The sequence below is a fragment of the Notamacropus eugenii genome, chromosome 2 (assembly GCF_028372415.1).
Source record: "Notamacropus eugenii isolate mMacEug1 chromosome 2, mMacEug1.pri_v2, whole genome shotgun sequence".
Taxonomy (NCBI): domain Eukaryota; kingdom Metazoa; phylum Chordata; class Mammalia; order Diprotodontia; family Macropodidae; genus Notamacropus; species Notamacropus eugenii.
The window spans coordinates 530,943,444-530,960,607 of NC_092873.1; the positions used below are offsets into that span (position 1 = coordinate 530,943,444).

Genomic DNA, 17,164 nt, shown 5'->3' on the forward strand with positions numbered 1-17,164 from the left:
TAAGGCAATTAGAATCAGCCCTGGCAGTCTGGCCAAGAGTTGATGAGGGCCTGGCCCTGGGTTGTGCCCTTGAGGGTGAGGAAGAGAAGGGAAGGATGGGAAGATTGTGGAGACAAAATGACTGACCTTGGCTTTGATTGACTGGCTACAAGGGATGAAAGAGAGGAGTGCACACCAGCCTGTGCATCAGGGCCTAAAAGGATAGTGGTTAGGATCCGCATGGGAGCCGGCATGGTAAATCCTGGGCCTGTGTAATTTGGGGGTTTTCATTACCCCCAAAAGATTTTATGATTAGGTTATTCACATAACCATATTTTTCATGGATGGTACTGTCTTAAAAAAATAAAAACTACTTCGTTTAGTCTTAAAAACTAGTCATTATGATATATTGCTGAAAATGTTTCCCCTTGAACTGTCCAACAGCCAATACTCATGTTTATATAGCGTTTTGTGGTCGTAATGCAGGTTTCTTATTTTCTAAGACTAAAAATGTAGTTCTCTTCAGAAAAGAGGTCTCACACAAATTTTAAAAATTTAAAGAGTTAAAAATTTAAATTTATTAAAAAATTAGACCACAAAACATGATTTGGGGATAGAGAAGTCACAGTACAGTTCCGCTGTTTTTTGGTCATGTTGATATCCACAAAACAAAATTAAGGGCAAAAATTTATAACACTGCCTCTAAACATAAAACTTTCTCTCTGGATTAAAAAGTTGTGGCATTATGCAGTATGACATAATATTAGCATTAGAATTTCTGTACTCTCTAATTTTACTTAGAAATTAATCTAAAGTGGTGGTGTCAAAGTCAGATAGAAACGGATCCCAGCAAGGTGAATATTGACTTAGAAAACCACAAATTAGCATTATTATCTATGTTGTATTGTAGTTTTTGTTATTTTGTTAAAACACGTCCCACTTACATTTTTTTATCTGGTTCTGGCTGCATTCCTGAGTTTGGCTGGCATGAGTTTGGCATCTGTGCTGTAAAGGATATCTGGATTTGGAGGGGGAATCCCTACAAGAGCTTTCTTTTATCCTGCAAATGATGAAAGTGATTTTTAAAAATTAAGCATTTTATTATTGGCCCTGGAGGAACATGCATAAAAACTAATTGACATCTGAATAAATTTTGGAATTCAAACCAAGTTGACGAGCTCAGGCTTTTCAAAAATGTATAGTTGACTTTTTCCTTAGCTGCCAGGGGCCTTTCTTTTTTGCTTTTAAGCACCCTCGTTTTCTTTTTCTTTATGTTGTTGTTGTTGTTCTTGTTGTTCTTGTTGTTGTTGTTCCCCACCCCCTCTGTTCCCTAGTTAGGACTTAGAGTAAACCTCTAATCAGAGTTAATTATTACTTGAAGCCAACCCTGAGCTACATTTCATGGGGACTAGAGGAGGTGAAAGCCCAAAGAAAACAAAGGGATATTAAGAGTTTCAAAATTCTCTGAAATGAGGATTTGCTTTGGTGGATAAAATTGTTATGTAAACTTTGGTTGTTTGGGCCTTGGACATTTTGAGAAATGCCCTTCTATTTTGATCATAAGGGCCAGTATTTTCTTTAGCAGTTAGTACTAGGTACTGAAGTAATAGATAGGCCCTAGTATTTTAACAGCTTCTTTGAATCAAGACCATGAAATATCCCCCTACTCTAAGCTAAATCACATTATACTTATTCTGAATGGTCACATGCACAAGTAGCATTCAGCGGAAGGTTTTGTTTTCATTAAACATGAAAATGAATATGTTGGTAGTAGTCTAAGCCTTTAAAGGTCAAAATGATAGCTAGTGAGAGCTTTTCATATTCTCAACATTTAACCTGATTGTATTCAAGCAATAATTCTTATCCTTGGTTCCATGAATTTGTTCTAAAAATATTGTAACTATGGTGCAATACAATTTGTTTTCCTTTGCGATCCTAATTATTTCATTTAGGTAACTAACATGCAGTTAACTAACCTTGAATTGTGAAGGGGTCCTTGAATAGCACTAAGGCTGCTTAAAAGGCCCATAACCAGAAGGGTTAAAGATTTTTCTGTTAGAGGCTTACTCAAAATACCATTCCATTCCATTTCCCATCAGTGAAAATTAATAAAATTATAAACCCCTCGTTACTTAGAGGAAATTGGCAGTATCTTAAGAGTCATATTAATTTGAAATGATTGGTTTTCATATTGACATTTAAAATAATTTGAGTGACTTAATTTTAAAACAAATTTGAGAAATTGTTAGGTTGCTTTATTCATTTTAGTATTGCAGTTCAAATGGTTTGAATATGTTCCTTTGGAATGCTCATTTGTATGAATGAGATGATAACTTGAAAAAATATTTTCTTTGGTAGTCAACCTTTCGAGCCTGCCATCTTAATGTTTACTCTTACATACATTTTAATTTTTTAATGGTAGGTTTAGACCAGAGTGCCCAATATGAAATGCCTATTCAGGCATATCGTTTTAGATTTTCAGACCATCATCTTGGAAACAAAAATGAAAAAAGCACATCATATTTTTCCGTCCAGGATTTCCATAAATCCTTTCAAGTCAGGCAGTACCTGAATATAAAACAGTAGGGAAGAGATTTCCTTACCTTTGCTTCTTTATAAGGGTAATTATTGCACATACATAGTAGATGTTTAATAGGTAATGGTTGAATGACTATTTGACTCTTCCTCCCCCCCCAAAAAAAAATTTATTCATAATAGAACAAAAAGCTAGCCCCCCAAGGTACCTGCTGTCTACTTTATGGTGCCACAATCACGTGGGATTGGCTTCGGAGCCCTTACCATCTCGGTGTTATATGTTTAAAAAAATTTCTTAAAATCATTTTCATCCTCCTAAAAGACATGAATTTTTTTAGAGAATAGAATAAAAGTTAAATGCATATAAGAATAGTATGGCATCTTTTTTTTTTTTTTACTCATAAAACTGTTTTCAGATGGTCCTGTTTAAACTCAGATTTCATCCAAGAAACATTTTAATTAGGGATATACATTTTTTTAAAGGTCACAGTATTAGTAAGGACTTGGGTCAAGGCTTCCTCCACTAACTTATTGTTACCCCTGGTACTCCATAGCCACAGATTGAAAACAAAATTGGAAGAGTTACATAGAAGATTAATTTCCAGAAAATTTTGGGTGTAATTCTACACGCTGGCTTAAAAATACCTTGGCAGTGAAAATAAGCCCATACTTATAGGGTGTGGGCAGAAATGACAACACCCAAATGAGTCCCATACTATTTTTTTACATTCTATGTTAGGTTCAAAATAAAGACCTCTTGCCCTTTGCACCTCATGTAGACACGTGGGGTAGAAGGGAGGAGGAAACCAAGAAGCAAAGGTTCGGCCATGTTGTTTTGGAACACAAACAAGTCCTGGTATTTGAAGAGGACTTCCGTAGCCATTGAGCTTTGGGTTCTGCTGGTGCTAAGTACCTCATTTAAATTTTGAGGGAATAAGGAAGGAAAACCTTAGCAGACTTCAAAATACAATTTTACGTCTGAGGAATCAAGAGAAATTTGTTTTATCGACAGGTCTGAAAAGAAGTGTTAGATACTTTCTCATTGCTCTGCATATTTCTACTAAAAACATGGCTAAAATGAAATACAGTCACTTCACAACACAGAACCCTCCATCTGCTTCTGTATCTCTGCTCTGGCTTCCCTACACCTGGAGTGCCTTTCAAACTTCCTTCACTCAGATTCTAGTTTGTGCAAGCCTTTCTTAGTCCAGTCTGCCTGGATTTGTAATTACGTTGCATTTACACTCCATATATCTTCTGTGTTGTGGTTTACCTGTCGTCTCCCTCATTAGAATGAGGGCTGCTTGAGATCCCAGGACTTTGTTTTCCCCCTGCCTAGTTCCTTATCACAGAACCTGATCTCTCCATAGTAAGTGCTTAATAAATGCTTGTTGATTGTTGCAATAACAGTGGACATCAAATAATAGACTTTCATCAGTTAAACATTATTAAAGGCTTACTGCTCATATAAAGCCTTCTTTCCGAGTACATCTTTGTGTGTAGACACCAGCCCAGAACTCTATATTCAGCTCCAGTTTCTTCCCCTGAATTCAGCCCCGCATAACCAATTGGTGATTGTATGTTTCAGACTGAGTATCCTGGAGTTAACCTTAAACTCAAATATCCCAAATGTGAAATCATTATGTTTCTCCCCCACAAAAACTCTCATTTCCAAACTTTTTGTCAAAGACACCACCAACCCTTCAGTCTCCCAGTTTCATAAGCTCACTCCCTCAACCCACACAATCAGTCTGTTGGCAGATCTTGTCAATGTTTCCTCCACATCTCTCCTGTCCAATCCAGCTCTCCTTTCCATCAATCATGTGGCTACTACCTTACTGCAGGCCTCAATCACCTCTCACCTAGATTATTGCATCAGCCTCCTCATTGGTCCCAGCTTCAGGCCTCTCACCAATACCACTCCAATCCATCCAGCTGCCAAAATACTTTTAGTTAAACATAGATCTGACCTTGTGACTCTTCTACTAGACTTAGCCCCAGTGGCTTCCTGTTGCCTCTAGGACAAAATATACATTCCTGTTTCCACTTTTAAAGTCCTACATAACCTGCCCCTGATCTTCTGCAGTCTTTTTGGATGAGGCTTTCTACCTGCCCTACTCCAAAATCTAATCTGCTTCTCCCTCAGGACACCAGTTCCCTCTTTTGTGCCTTTGCACTGACTGTGCCCACGTGTTTGGAACGTATTCCCTCTTTACTGCCACCTCCTAGATTCCTTCTCCTTTAACATGGCACTCAAAGAGCATCTTCTGCATGAAGACTTTCCCCATCCCCCCAGCTGGGAGTGTGCCCCCCCCTTTCCAATAACCTTGTATTTAACTGCTTCGCATATATTTGTATATTTCTATTTATGCCGTGTCTCCTTTTATGTGTTTGTTGTCTCTGCCGTTACATGTGATCTCTTTGTGCATAGGATTGTTTCATTCTTTGTACTTGTGTCCCTAGTGCTTAATTAGCACAGTGCCTGACAGGCAGCAGGTACTTACTAATGCCAACAATATATTATTCCATCACTAGTTGAAAGAGCAGGTACAACATGTAGATTTGCTTCAAATCCCTTTAGACAATTGTCTCCAATGTGGGTAAGCTGAAATCCATGACTGTCCTATCTGTGCCTGAATAGTTTGTATCTTTCATTTGTAGAGCACCCATATAAAGGCACAGGATTCTTCAAAAAAAACCCTGTATCTGATAGGAACTGCATATTAATTCCCTTGGATGAAAACTGTGTATTAGCAGGTGAGTTTGGCCTTTTTGTTTTTATAATGTCCAGATGCTGGCATTTTTTAGTATTTTCAAGTATCTGTCAAAATTCAGTGAATTTGTTATTAAATTTATCCTTCACTTGGCATTGTGCTAATAAATTCTAGGTAGAAATACAAAGACAAAAGCAAAACATTCCCACCTCTCCAGGTGTTTAGATTGCTTGTTAACTGGAGTTGTGTCCTTCAGTAATCCCAAAGAATATTTGTATGCCCCTGATGCTGTTGGATCACTAGGTAGTGTTCCAGGCTACTTGGTTATTTTAAGACAAATCTTGAAAGATTAATACTAAGTGGTTATAACGCAGATTCTGTTCTTTAAATTTACACGTTGAGGTTATTTAAGACAGATGTCAAATGGGCTTCCCAGTGGCCTGAACGAAATTAGAATGAGCTTGGGAACATGTCACCAAATAAACAAGCGCAGCAGAACCACGTGGCCCTGCAGGCCGAGGGGCCAAAGAACAAGGGAGCGCAGCCCGGCTGGGAAGGAGCGAGTCTTTGTGTAGCCGGGCTTGGGCCGCCTAATCGACAGCCCTGACCAGCAGCGAGGCCGGCGCTGGGGAGTGCAGGGCTCACCCGCCCCCTCCGAGCCCTCTGTGCTGACCAGCGCCCCAGAGAGGGGCCCCTGGGGTGGGCCGGGATCCGCGGACGGAGGGGAGCGGGCCCGGGAGGGGCGGCTGCTCCGTACTAGGGGTGATGGGCTGGAGGGTGGACGATGGCGGGGGGAGTCTCCTAGCCAGCGCCTCCGTCACTCCGGTCTGACGGATGGGGAAACCGAGGCAGGCCAGGTTTTCTGCCTGCGGGGCCCAGCGCCGCGAGAAGTGGCGCCCCCTGTCGGGTGGGGGAAGCCTCGGCCCTGCCCGGGCCCTGAGCCAGTTCTCCAGTGACGTCACTGCGATGACTCCGCCGGTGTAGCTGGGCGCGCATGCGCCGGCGCGGGGCATTGTGGGACGCCGCGGCCCAGCCCGAGCGAGGGGGGGCGGGGGCGGCCGTTTGTTCTGTGCGTGCCTGGGCCTGCGCGCGTTCCGCGGCCGGACCCCGCTCTCCGCGTCCGCCCTCGGCCCGCCGGCCCCTCGCTCTCCTCCTCCTCCTCGTTCCCCGGGCTCCCCTCCCCCTCCCCTCCCTCCTCTCACTGTTTGTTGTGTGTTTGATGTGTTAAAGCAGGAGCGAGCGAGGCCCGAGAGCGCCATGAGCACGCCCACCGTCGTCCCCAGCGCCGCGGGCCCGGGCCCGGGGCCCAGCGGCGGCGGAGGCCCGGGGGGCGGCGGCGGCGTCCCCGGGGGCGGCAGCGGCGGCGGCACCGAGGTCATCCAGGTGACGAACGTGTCTCCGAGCGCCAGCTCGGAGCAGATGCGGACCCTCTTCGGCTTCCTGGGCAAGATCGACGAGCTGCGCCTCTTCCCGCCCGAGTGAGTGGCCGTTGGGGGGGAGGGGGAGGGAAGAGGGGGCGGTGGCTCCGTCCCGGAAGTGGCCCGCGGTGGGGCGTCCGGCGGCGGAGCGGGGCCGGGGCGGGGGCGGCCTGCGGGGCCCGAGTGACGTGTACAATGGGCGTCCCTCCGTCGTTCTCCTGGGGGATCGCTGCGGAGGGAGCGGGGCGGGTTCTGGGGTGGCGGCGTTTGGTGACCGGGACTGAGAACAAAACCCTGGTGTCGGCTCGGCGTAGGGCCGCTCCTGGGCCGGGGCCTGTTAGAGCGGGGGGCAGGGGGGGGGTCTCGGGCCTGGTCCGTTTTCGGTCAGAGCCCCGTTACGCTATTGAAGAGTCACCGGGGGTCCCGGGGCCTCCTGCGCTAGAGCTAAGCTGGGAGAAGACCCCCAGCGGGTCAGTGACGGTTATAAAAAGTAGGACTTCCAGGCCAGGAGCAGCGAGAGAGCCTTTTTGACATGTTTAAACAAGTCTTGTGAAGCCTGCCGCGGTGGGGGGCGGCCCGGCTCGGCTGTGCTGACGGGGGTTCCGACCCCGGGAGATGAGGAGCCCGCCGCGGGGGAGGTCTGCAGAAGCCCCCCCGGACGCGGTGCTTGGAATGCGCCTGTCGCTGCGTGAGTGGCCGTGCTGTCCCACACCGGTCACTGCAGAGCACTGGCCTGTGCCGGTCTGAGACTTGACCGTTTCCCCAAGGACTGCAGTGACGCTGAAGGGCTGTCCCGGGGTTAAGCAGGGCATCCAGAAGCCTAGAGCTCTCTGAGCCGTCCTGAACGATTCGTTGGTGCCGGTACCGGACCCACAAGCAGAACAGGAGCCCAGCTCATTTGTCCGTCCGTAGATAAGATGCCAGCTCAGGGTCTCTGGGGCTCTCCGCCATGCACTGGTGAGAAACAGAAGTGGGGAGGGGTGGTTCTGACCCGAGGACCCCTGACCCCGGCCCGTCTGGAGACCCTGCGCTCCTAGCTGAGTTAGAGCAACGGGCTGCCTCGGGGTGGAGCTTCCCTTTATTTGACAAGATGATTACCGGCAGAGGCTGTACAACGATCGTCATTCTGCCTTTAAAAAAACAAGGTTTCTTGAGATGTTCAAGACACTTTCTTGGAACAGTTAAAATGTTAGTGGGATGAACAGTGAAATGAAGCACAAGCCACAGTCAGCATGAAAACGTTCCTCTGGAAAAGGCGAGAAGAGAACAGCTTGTCTCTCCTTCCCTTATAACGTCCCTGAAGAGTGAGGTTCTGTCTTGATGAACCATCTTTTCTTAAAAAATAGAAGCCGGGGCTTTGTCGCTGTTCACACCACTGCACGCCCCTTTTGTTCCAGCGGGATAGTATCCTAGAGAATTGTGCAGCTGGGAAATCCCATCAAAGTCTATACATCAGCGTTGGATTGGTTGGGAACACCATCCGTGGCGCTTTGTCCGTGGTGAACGCTAAGGAAATGTCTGGTGAATGATACTTCTTTATTCTGAAAACAAGTTCTGATGCTCTTTGACTACCAGATCGTTTTCCATTCCTTCCCCTCTTAACCAGCTGCTTTTTCCCTTTTTTTTCAGCTGTCATTAGGTGATGGTGGTTCAGTTGAGATTCTGAGAGAGTTCTTTTCCTAATTTAAAAATAAATATATGTTCCCATGACAACATCAAACACTATGATTGGACTCTCTACGTTTTAAGTTTTTGGATCTGACTCCTTGTTATCTTTATCTTTCCTGCCACTGCAAATAACACTGTATCTCTCGAGTTCTAGATGGAGGACTAATCAGATAAATGGGTGGAAATCTTACAACAATATAAAGTGATATGTAGCCCTTTACATTTTGCAAACCTCCTTACAGGAACTTGATTTGGGCCTTACACCAACTTTTGAAATGTAGGTATTAGGTACATGGTATTTTACCTTATTTTTACAGATGGAATAACTGAGGCCCAGAGTTCAAGTGACTTATCCATGGTCCCAATGATAGTAAAAGGGCCAGATACAGAATTTTTTGAACTCAGCTTTCCTGGTTCCCAAGTCCTGCACTCTTTACAAATACTTGGTTGTCTTAGTTTTGACTCTGGTGTCAATTTAAAAAAAAAAAATCCTCTTCCTCTAGATAGTCCTTAAAATATTCAAAGTATAACTCTTGACTGTCAGACGTGAGATCTCTCCCCTTATCTTCCTCCCTCCTCTGAGGCACAGTTTGTTTTCCTCTGTTCCCCAAGCTAAATACTCCTGTTCTGTCTAGTCATTTGATGGCATGGTGTCCGGGTCTTTTACAGCTGATTAGCATTCCATCATTTAGCTAAAAAGCAAGTGATTGAGATTGCATTTTTGAGAGAGGCTGAGTCTCCAACTCACCAGCTGTTTGAGTTCAGTAAATGCAGCAAAACTAAAAGCAGCCTCCTTGACCTGGTAAAGTTTTAAAGGTGGTGTTGTCATAAAGCGCATATGAGGGGGAAGGAGGAGGAGGACGCTCAGTTTCTCAGGTTGTATAAGTTTGTAATGGACTTCAGAATTCTCTCTTACAGCTTTGGAAATTATCATTCCTTCACTACACTAGAATAGGGGTGCAGTTGAAAATGCTCCCAAACTGGGATAAAACAAAAGAGTCTGAAGTGATCAGAGCAATGGACATTGGATATTTTAAATAGGAACGCGTGCAGATGGTATAGCCCTGTCCAGCAGATAGGTCCCCTGCTTTGAGCACTAATGGATAAGTACTTGATAAATTGTTCATCTCCAGATTTCCTTTTCCTGGTTGTACTTAACAGTGGTCATATTTTCTGTCATTTATGTTTGATAAAGGACATTTCTTTTGTAAAAATCATAAATGTGTTCTTGAAATTAGGAACATCCTATTGTATTTCTGTTCTGCATAGATCAGTCATGTCAAACTGTAATAGAATCATGGCCCCTAATTCATACGTAAGGATCCTTGCCAACCACATAACGACAGTGTAAAATGTAACATCTGTATTTTAATTTATTAAATATTCCCTAATTACATTTTAATACAGTTCAGACTGCTTGTTGTCACCTGCAGCAGCAGCACATTTTCTGATCATCTCTTAGGGTAGATTACATTTACAATTGATGTAAATATCACTTATTTTATATTGATTCTTAAGAGTTTTAATACCAGTTATTTTCATGTTGTCCCTAAATATGCTCTTAGGGATTTGTTTCCTTGTAATTATTAACTACAGGTGGAGGATTTGGGTAAAGTACTGGTGGTTTTTTATTATCTTGGATAGCATGAAGATAATTTTTAAAAATAGCTTTAGACTTTAGAATATTCATTTTATAGTTTGGGGTGGGGAACCTGCCACTATGATAGAGTGGAAAGAGCACTAGATTTAATATCACAGAACCTTGGCTCACATGCCAGCTATGTCAGTTTAGAATCTGAGTTATCTGGGGCAAATTCCTGTATCTCTGAAATGGATGATTTGGGTTTCATGATCTCCAGATCCTTTGGAGTTCCAAATCTGTTATCCTCGGAGGCATTTAGGGTCATGTGACTTCTTCACTCTCGTGGGCAATTTGAATCCAGTGCTTCTACATCCACCTGCCTTCTGGCTACACAGATTATCCTTAAAACAAGTTCTGTGGACCTTTATTAAGAGGAAGAGGGAATCTGAAGTGTATTCTAAGATGAAAACTATTAGCCGTCAGAATTATTTTAGGGGCTGTAGATCACTAACTTCATTGAAACATAAATATGAAAGTAATTTAGAGGGATTCTACTGAAGAAGTAGAGAACCCAGCCTGAAAACCTGGGTTTAAGTCCTACCATAATGTAACTCTGGGCAAGTGACCTCTTCCTGCCTCCAGGCAGCTCTCCCAACTTCTCTGAAGGTCCCAATAGAGGCACTTTCCTTCCCTGGGAGTTCCCTATACCAGTGCAATCTCAAGTCCAGTCCCTTCTCCTACCCAAGTTCTTTGACTTGTTATAACCTTTGAAGAGATTTACCGACTGCTGATTCACATCTTTCCCTTGTATATTCTGCTGTCCACCAAAAAAAGGATGAAAGCTTCTTCACACCACCACCTCCAGTCTGTTGACCCAGCATTTTTACAAATACATGAACATTCTTGCATCGCATTTAGATAGACTTATCACAGCAGCATTTATGTAGTTGATACCTACTGAATTACTTGCAAACTTAGTAGAAATTAAATAATTTTGACATTTTGGTTTATGATTAAATATGTACAATAAAGAGAGACAATGAAGAATGTCTAATGGCTTAGGGATCATGGCTTTCCCATTAATTCTAAAGTTTAGGATTTTTTTTTTTTTTAAAGTATCACAGAAAGAGCCAGCACAGCTGGAGTGGGAGTTTAGAAGAGACTCTTTTTTTATGTTACTCACATAACAGCTACACAATCATGTTTGAACATGGAGCACTCACCTACTGTCACCTTAAACTTGATAAAACCTCAGAGTTCTTGAGTATAAATGTGAATCACTTCAGGCTTTTTGCTCTGTTGGCTTGAAAGTCAAACGTAAAGCCTGTGGCTACCCTCCCTAAATTTTAAATAAGCTCCCTAGAGGAAAAGAAGCCACCCTTGCTGAAGTTTACCAAGATCAGCTTGATAAGCAGAGCTTTTCACTTTTCCTCCATCTCCAGCTCTCGCAGAAACCTCTATAACATTTGCTCTCAAGTTTATATTTAACTATAAATTTCTTTTGTTTTTTATCGTTGTGGTTTATACAGAAGATTGGGTAGGTATGTGAAGCCTAGAAGGTGCAGGCCAAGGGAATTAATTCAGTTCTCTTGTCAGGCAACCAGTTTTGTTGGAATGTTCATATCCTGCTGGAGCAAAACCATCCCAACTATTGGGAGCATGATCTTTGGTGCATTGAAAATGGAACGTTTCATTTGGAGCTTGTTTGTGTTGTCTGTCTTAATATTGGTTATTAATACTTATTAGACAGCTAAAGTTTCAACAAATACATAGTAAATTTTGGAAGATTGAATGACTTTTGGTTTGTTAAATCGTAAAGTAGAATCATGCTTGTTCTTTTGGAAATCCCTGTACGTGAATTTAGTGTTCTAGATTATGAACAGTATTTGGAAACTTTTGACTTGTAGCCCCCAATTGTGATTCCTTTGTAATAATGTAGTACTATGGTAGCTAATCTATTTTCTCTGTTGTGTCTCTCTCTCTTTCTTTTTTTTAGTGATTCACCTTTGCCAGTATCCTCACGTGTCTGTTTTGTTAAGTTCCATGATCCAGACTCAGCAGTTGTGGCCCAGCATCTGACAAACACTGTGTTCGTTGACAGAGCTTTGATAGTGGTTCCCTATGCAGAAGGTTTGTGCTTTGTTTCACTGCCTTGTGGCCATCCTCCCGATGACCGTCTACCTCAGTCTAGTTGTGTAGAGTGAGTAACGGTAGCATGTTCAAAACCGAAGCAATTAACATTTTGAGACCCTTGGTATACTGTGGTCCGTAGTTTTTGCTTACATTGTGGCCGATTTTTAGTCACTCTTCATTCTGAAAATTAGAATCAGCTCCAATTTTTCTAGGTTAGTTCTTTATTAGTAAAAATAAAATAACTGTCCTTAACTCCAGTTCCTAAAAGACATTTAGTAAGTGATTATCTTAATTGGTGTTGAGTTTAAATCCCTTTCCTCCCGCCCTTTAAAAAGGCCCTTAAACATCAGTAGTCTGATATGTGCACCTCATATAGATGCCTTTAAAACTGCATGACTTGGAATTTCACTTTCATAACACATGAGAACAGCAGTCATTTTCTGTCACTGATGTTTCAAGATTAAATTTACCAGATTGTAGATACCAGTATACCAAGGGTTGAATGATTGTGGTTTGTGTGAAAAGCCAAAAATTCCTTTAGGTTAGGTGCCAGAGGGGCACTGGGCATTTTATTTTATTCCAAGTTTTCTTGTTCAGCCTTGCTATACTTTATAGAATTTCACTAAATAATAAACTCTTCTCTCTGTTATTTGTGTGTGTGATTTTTGTAGTGGAGAAGGCAAATGCAAAGCCCTTCCAGATGACTGAAAAACAGTGGGTCCTCTGCCGCTACAGGGGATTCTAGACAATAACTAAAGGCCAGCAAGCCCTGCTCAAGCCCCCCAGGTGTTTTCCTGGTGTCACCAAATGTTAACCACATTTTCTCTCTTTTTACATTTTAGGCTGTTAAAGTAATTGGACAGGACAAAAGTGGGGTGGGTGGATCTTAACAGTGGGACAAGATAGCACTTTTACAGCCACTTTATGAAATTTAAGGCAGACTTTCGTTCAAATGTACCTTTACTGGATTTATTTCTCTATAAATGTAGCACATGGTTAAGAAAAATCAGTGAAATATAGGAGAATTACTGGGATTTAGGTAGATATGTATAATGGCTGCATTTATTGGCCGGGCATTTAAAATTCTGCCTTTGTTTCTTTCATGAACTCGTCAGGGCAAGTAGCTTCTTGATACTGCCTTTTCTAAAAGACAGATTCCATATAACTCTCAGTATCAGTCTGAAAATTTTCGCCATGTCTGATAATTGATTGGGTTTCAAGATATCTAGTCCAGAAAACCTGGAAAGGTTGATTTTGTTTTTCTGAAGAAATCCCTTTGGTTTTCTGCTCCTGGCACAGGCACGCTCTATCACTATAGCAGTTTCAAGTGCCAAAGAGGAAGAGCCTGGCCCTGAAGAAACTTCCCCGGGGTAGTGTGTGTTGGTTAAGCCATTTCCTTTTTGTCATTCTCCCTCTTAGAAAGGAAACATGGCACCCAAAGAAATCTGGAACATGAGCCTGACTGATGGATCTTGGTGCAGGCCTTTGGGGCAAATTGCCCGTAAAATAATTTGTAGGGAATTTGAGTGAGGCTTTTCTAGAAAAAGGAATCTTTTGTCGGATAAGCCTTCTATTCAAGTTTTTCCAGATGCTAAATAAAACAGCATACCATGGGATACCAGCAGTTTTTCATACGCAGTTTAGAAGGAAACATTGCTACTTTTTCAGATGAGTTTTTGAAAGTGAATTTTTTTTTAGTCTATTGGATTATGGATATTTTTCATTTCCGAAACCTGTTCTTGGTGTATTTCACTTAGGATGTGCAGTGTTAACGTTTCCTCACCCCAGGGGTCTCGCTGCACAGATGATCCTTCCCTCACACTTGCACTCCATTTTTAGCTCTTGCCCTTTGGTGTTGGCTCTTGCTCAGTGTGTTAGGGTTGTACACACGGAGTCCATGGGAAGGCATAGCCTTAAATTGGTAACATTGTGATAACAGTCAGATTTGGCAGAAACTCTTAATATTAATGGATTTGGGAATTATTTAGGTTTCTTGGTTAATGTTTGTTTCTTTTGTCTGTTTCTTTTTCTTTCATTTCTACACATTCATGCAGTATTTCATGGTTCTATCAAAGCAGCAGTAAAAAAAAAACTCTTGACGCATGAAAATTAACTGGTGAGGGGCCTCATTGCTATTTTCAAATTGTAGTTTTATTTTTAAATAGTTTTCTTTTTTTAATCAGAGGATCGGATGCATGATTTTTTTTAATGAATGCAGATCTTCTCTTAGGTGTCTCACAATAAGTTCAAGAGGATTTAGATTTAGATGTCCAGAAATGTTTCCGTTGCACTACTTTGAGATAGAGATGTTGCTATTTTATATATCCTCTTTCTGAGACATAATTTTGCATGCAAAATGATCCCTTAATCTCTGTAGGTATGTTAATATATTGATGCATTAATTAGTGCCCCATATCCAAATGATCTTCTCCCCCTTGTCCCTCCATAACTCTTGGTATCTAAATGGATGACAGCTCTGACACAAACAAGATAACAGTGCTGTGTATTATACATTTGTTTATATTATCGGCACTCTCAGTATAGGTGGAAGGAACCATTACCTTTATTTAACAGTGGTTTTTCTTTTTTGTTGTTGTGTTTTACAGTTCTTTTCCCTGGTTCAGCCTGAACTATATACCAGGCCCTGCTGAAAATACCACCCAACAGTTTTCTTCTGCAGCTTATCCAGTTTCTCTTAAGTGCCCTGTACATATTGTATGTTTTATGATGAGATGCAGTTTCTTAATATGTATTACAGAAATACTACTGGTATTTGCAAATATGTAGTTAAATTGTATTATTGAACTCTCATTTTGGGGGCTTGGGCACATTAACAGATTAATCCATCTATCTGTATAGGGCTTTTGCTGTTGGATAGGTTTAAAATTGTCTACTGAATATGTGTCTATAGGACTCATTAATGTTTATGCTGAATATGTAGACTGGGCATTTCAAATGGACATACTTGTCTTTTGGCTTCAAGAGTTTGGGCCAAAGTTTGCTTTTTAACTGGCAGTGTGTAGCAGCATTTTTGGTACAGTTAGCGTGGCACCTATGGGAGCATAAAGCATTTCACTGCGCAGGTAAGGAATGTGCCCAAGTCTGTGCCCTTCACACACCCAGTGAAGATGCAGAGATCCGCAGAGCCATTCAGATTCACTTTGAGTCAGCAAAAGCCCTACGCTTGATTCAACAGAAAATTTCCTTACATACCTTTCTTCTCTTTAATTTTGACAAGATTTGTATGGTAGGTGTAAAAAAAGATCATAGTGAACTGTGCCATATTATTAACCCCTAAATCACCCTTTTTTGTCTTGTGTATCTTGATTTTTCTGTGTGCTTTATAGTGAAGCAGCCGACACGAGTCGTGTTCATAAAACAGCTTTTGAAAGTTGAGAGCACACCCTGGACAGCCGACTGTGCTTGCTTACCTTTGGTTCATGACTTAAAAATCGAGTACAGGTGATGACATCTTGGCAGTGTTAACAAAAAAGTAGTGTGTATTGTGCTATTTTTTTTTACTCTAGAAACTTAACCATTTGTAGAGAAAAAGGAAGTCAATTTTTCACACATTGAAGTTTCATTCTGACATAAAATTAGTGATAAATATTAATAGAATTCAAGCTTTATATTTTAGCCAACATAAATACTTTCAACAAACTCAGGTGGTGTATCAGGGAGACATTTTCTGGGTGTTTTTGTGTGTTTTCTGTCTTGAAAAAGAATGTATTCTAATGCATGGCTATCTCTCTGCAGGAGTTATTCCTGATGAGACTAAGGCTTTGTCTCTGTTGGCACCAGCTAACGCAGTGGCAGGTCTTCTGCCTGGTGGTGGACTTCTGCCAACCCCCAACCCCCTTACCCAGGTACTGCTCCTCATTCTTTCTGAGAAAATGTCCATGACACTAGTGAAGGCTTTTTAACTGCACAGGCAGACAGTTAGGAGCCATCCATTCACTTACAGTGCTTCGTTACTGGCATCTGTGCTGTCTAGAAACGTTACTTCAAATCTTAATTACATCACGTACAACATTGCAAAAACAAAATTCCAGGTGCAGCTGTTTCCCAGCCCTGAAAAACGAGGCATTCACTGAAATTGGCTGGCTATCCCATGCCAGTTAGACCTGTAGGAACGAAACATCTGGCCATGCTTATTTCTACGAAAGTGGCTGCTGCCAGGTCTCATGCTTTCGTGAATTCAAAGTTAGGACCTTCCTCATTCTAATTGATTATGGGAATAATTTGATTGAATTTACAGTAAGGATCCTGGGGTCCATAATTCATAAGCATAAGGACTCTGAAGATTCTTAACTGTACTACACGCACAATACAATAATGTCAGTACTGTGCTGCATAGATTTAAAAGAAAATCTGTGTACCCATTTAAAAAGTCAAAATTTTCTTTTTCTCAAACCACTGTTTGACACGGTTCAAAGATAACAAAAAAGCAAAAAAATACATGCATTGTAAATTGTAAGAAGTCAGAATTACCCATTAATGGCTGGCATGATGGAATACTGACTGCAAAGAATCACTGAAGAAAATGAAGTTAACCACTTGGTAAAGTTAGCAGTCCAGGAGAATCACCAGCATTTCTGTGTCTAGAATGAACAAAAATTAAGAAACAATAAGAAATCATATTCTAGATAATTACAGAATGCTTGAACTATCTGAACGTTAACCTGCCAGGACATATGCATGGCTTCTATAACTACAACTCTGAAGCATTTTATAGGAAGAAAGGAGACTCTGATAACTGGAAAGGTGGATACATTGCTTATTGTGATAGCATTCACAAAGCTACCTGAATTTGCTTGTTGGTTTAGGGGTTTGTGATGGTTCACTGAGAACTTCTTTAGAACTCAACAAAATCCATTTGAAATCAAATATTAAGGGAAATGGGGAGATAAACAACTGAAAGAGTTGGGGCATTGCCATACTTTAAACAAGATTTTAAAACCGGAGGTGTTAGAATGGTTTGTTCTGGTTTTTTAAAATGTACAGTGATGGCACAGTGGATAAGCAAGAAACAGACTGATGTCTGCTAAGCCTGAGAATTGAAGGAAGTCCTTCTGTGGGGGAAAGAGTGGAGACAAAGACTGCTGGGAAAACTGGCAAGCAGCTTGGCAGAAATG

The 17,164-nt window shown here is 41.8% G+C and overlaps 1 protein-coding gene across 7 annotated transcripts in view; it reads left to right on the plus strand.

Annotated features, from left to right (window-relative positions):
- The window catches only part of SRSF11 (serine and arginine rich splicing factor 11), a 36,965-nt gene that overhangs the window by 4,845 nt on the left and 14,956 nt on the right, over positions 1-17,164 (plus strand). For 2 of the 7 annotated variants that reach the window (XM_072649830.1, XM_072649834.1), the window contains exons 2-5: positions 5,176-5,271; positions 6,459-6,706; positions 11,893-12,026; positions 15,786-15,895. In XM_072649830.1, coding sequence (XP_072505931.1) covers positions 6,486-6,706; positions 11,893-12,026; positions 15,786-15,895 — 465 coding nt within the window. In that variant the 5' untranslated portion in view covers positions 5,176-5,271; positions 6,459-6,485. Of the gene's footprint in view, positions 1-5,175; positions 5,272-6,276; positions 6,707-11,892; positions 12,027-15,785; positions 15,896-17,164 lie in introns of those variants that run through there. The other 5 variants (XM_072649831.1, XM_072649833.1, XM_072649832.1 and 2 more) reach the window with 5 other exon arrangements.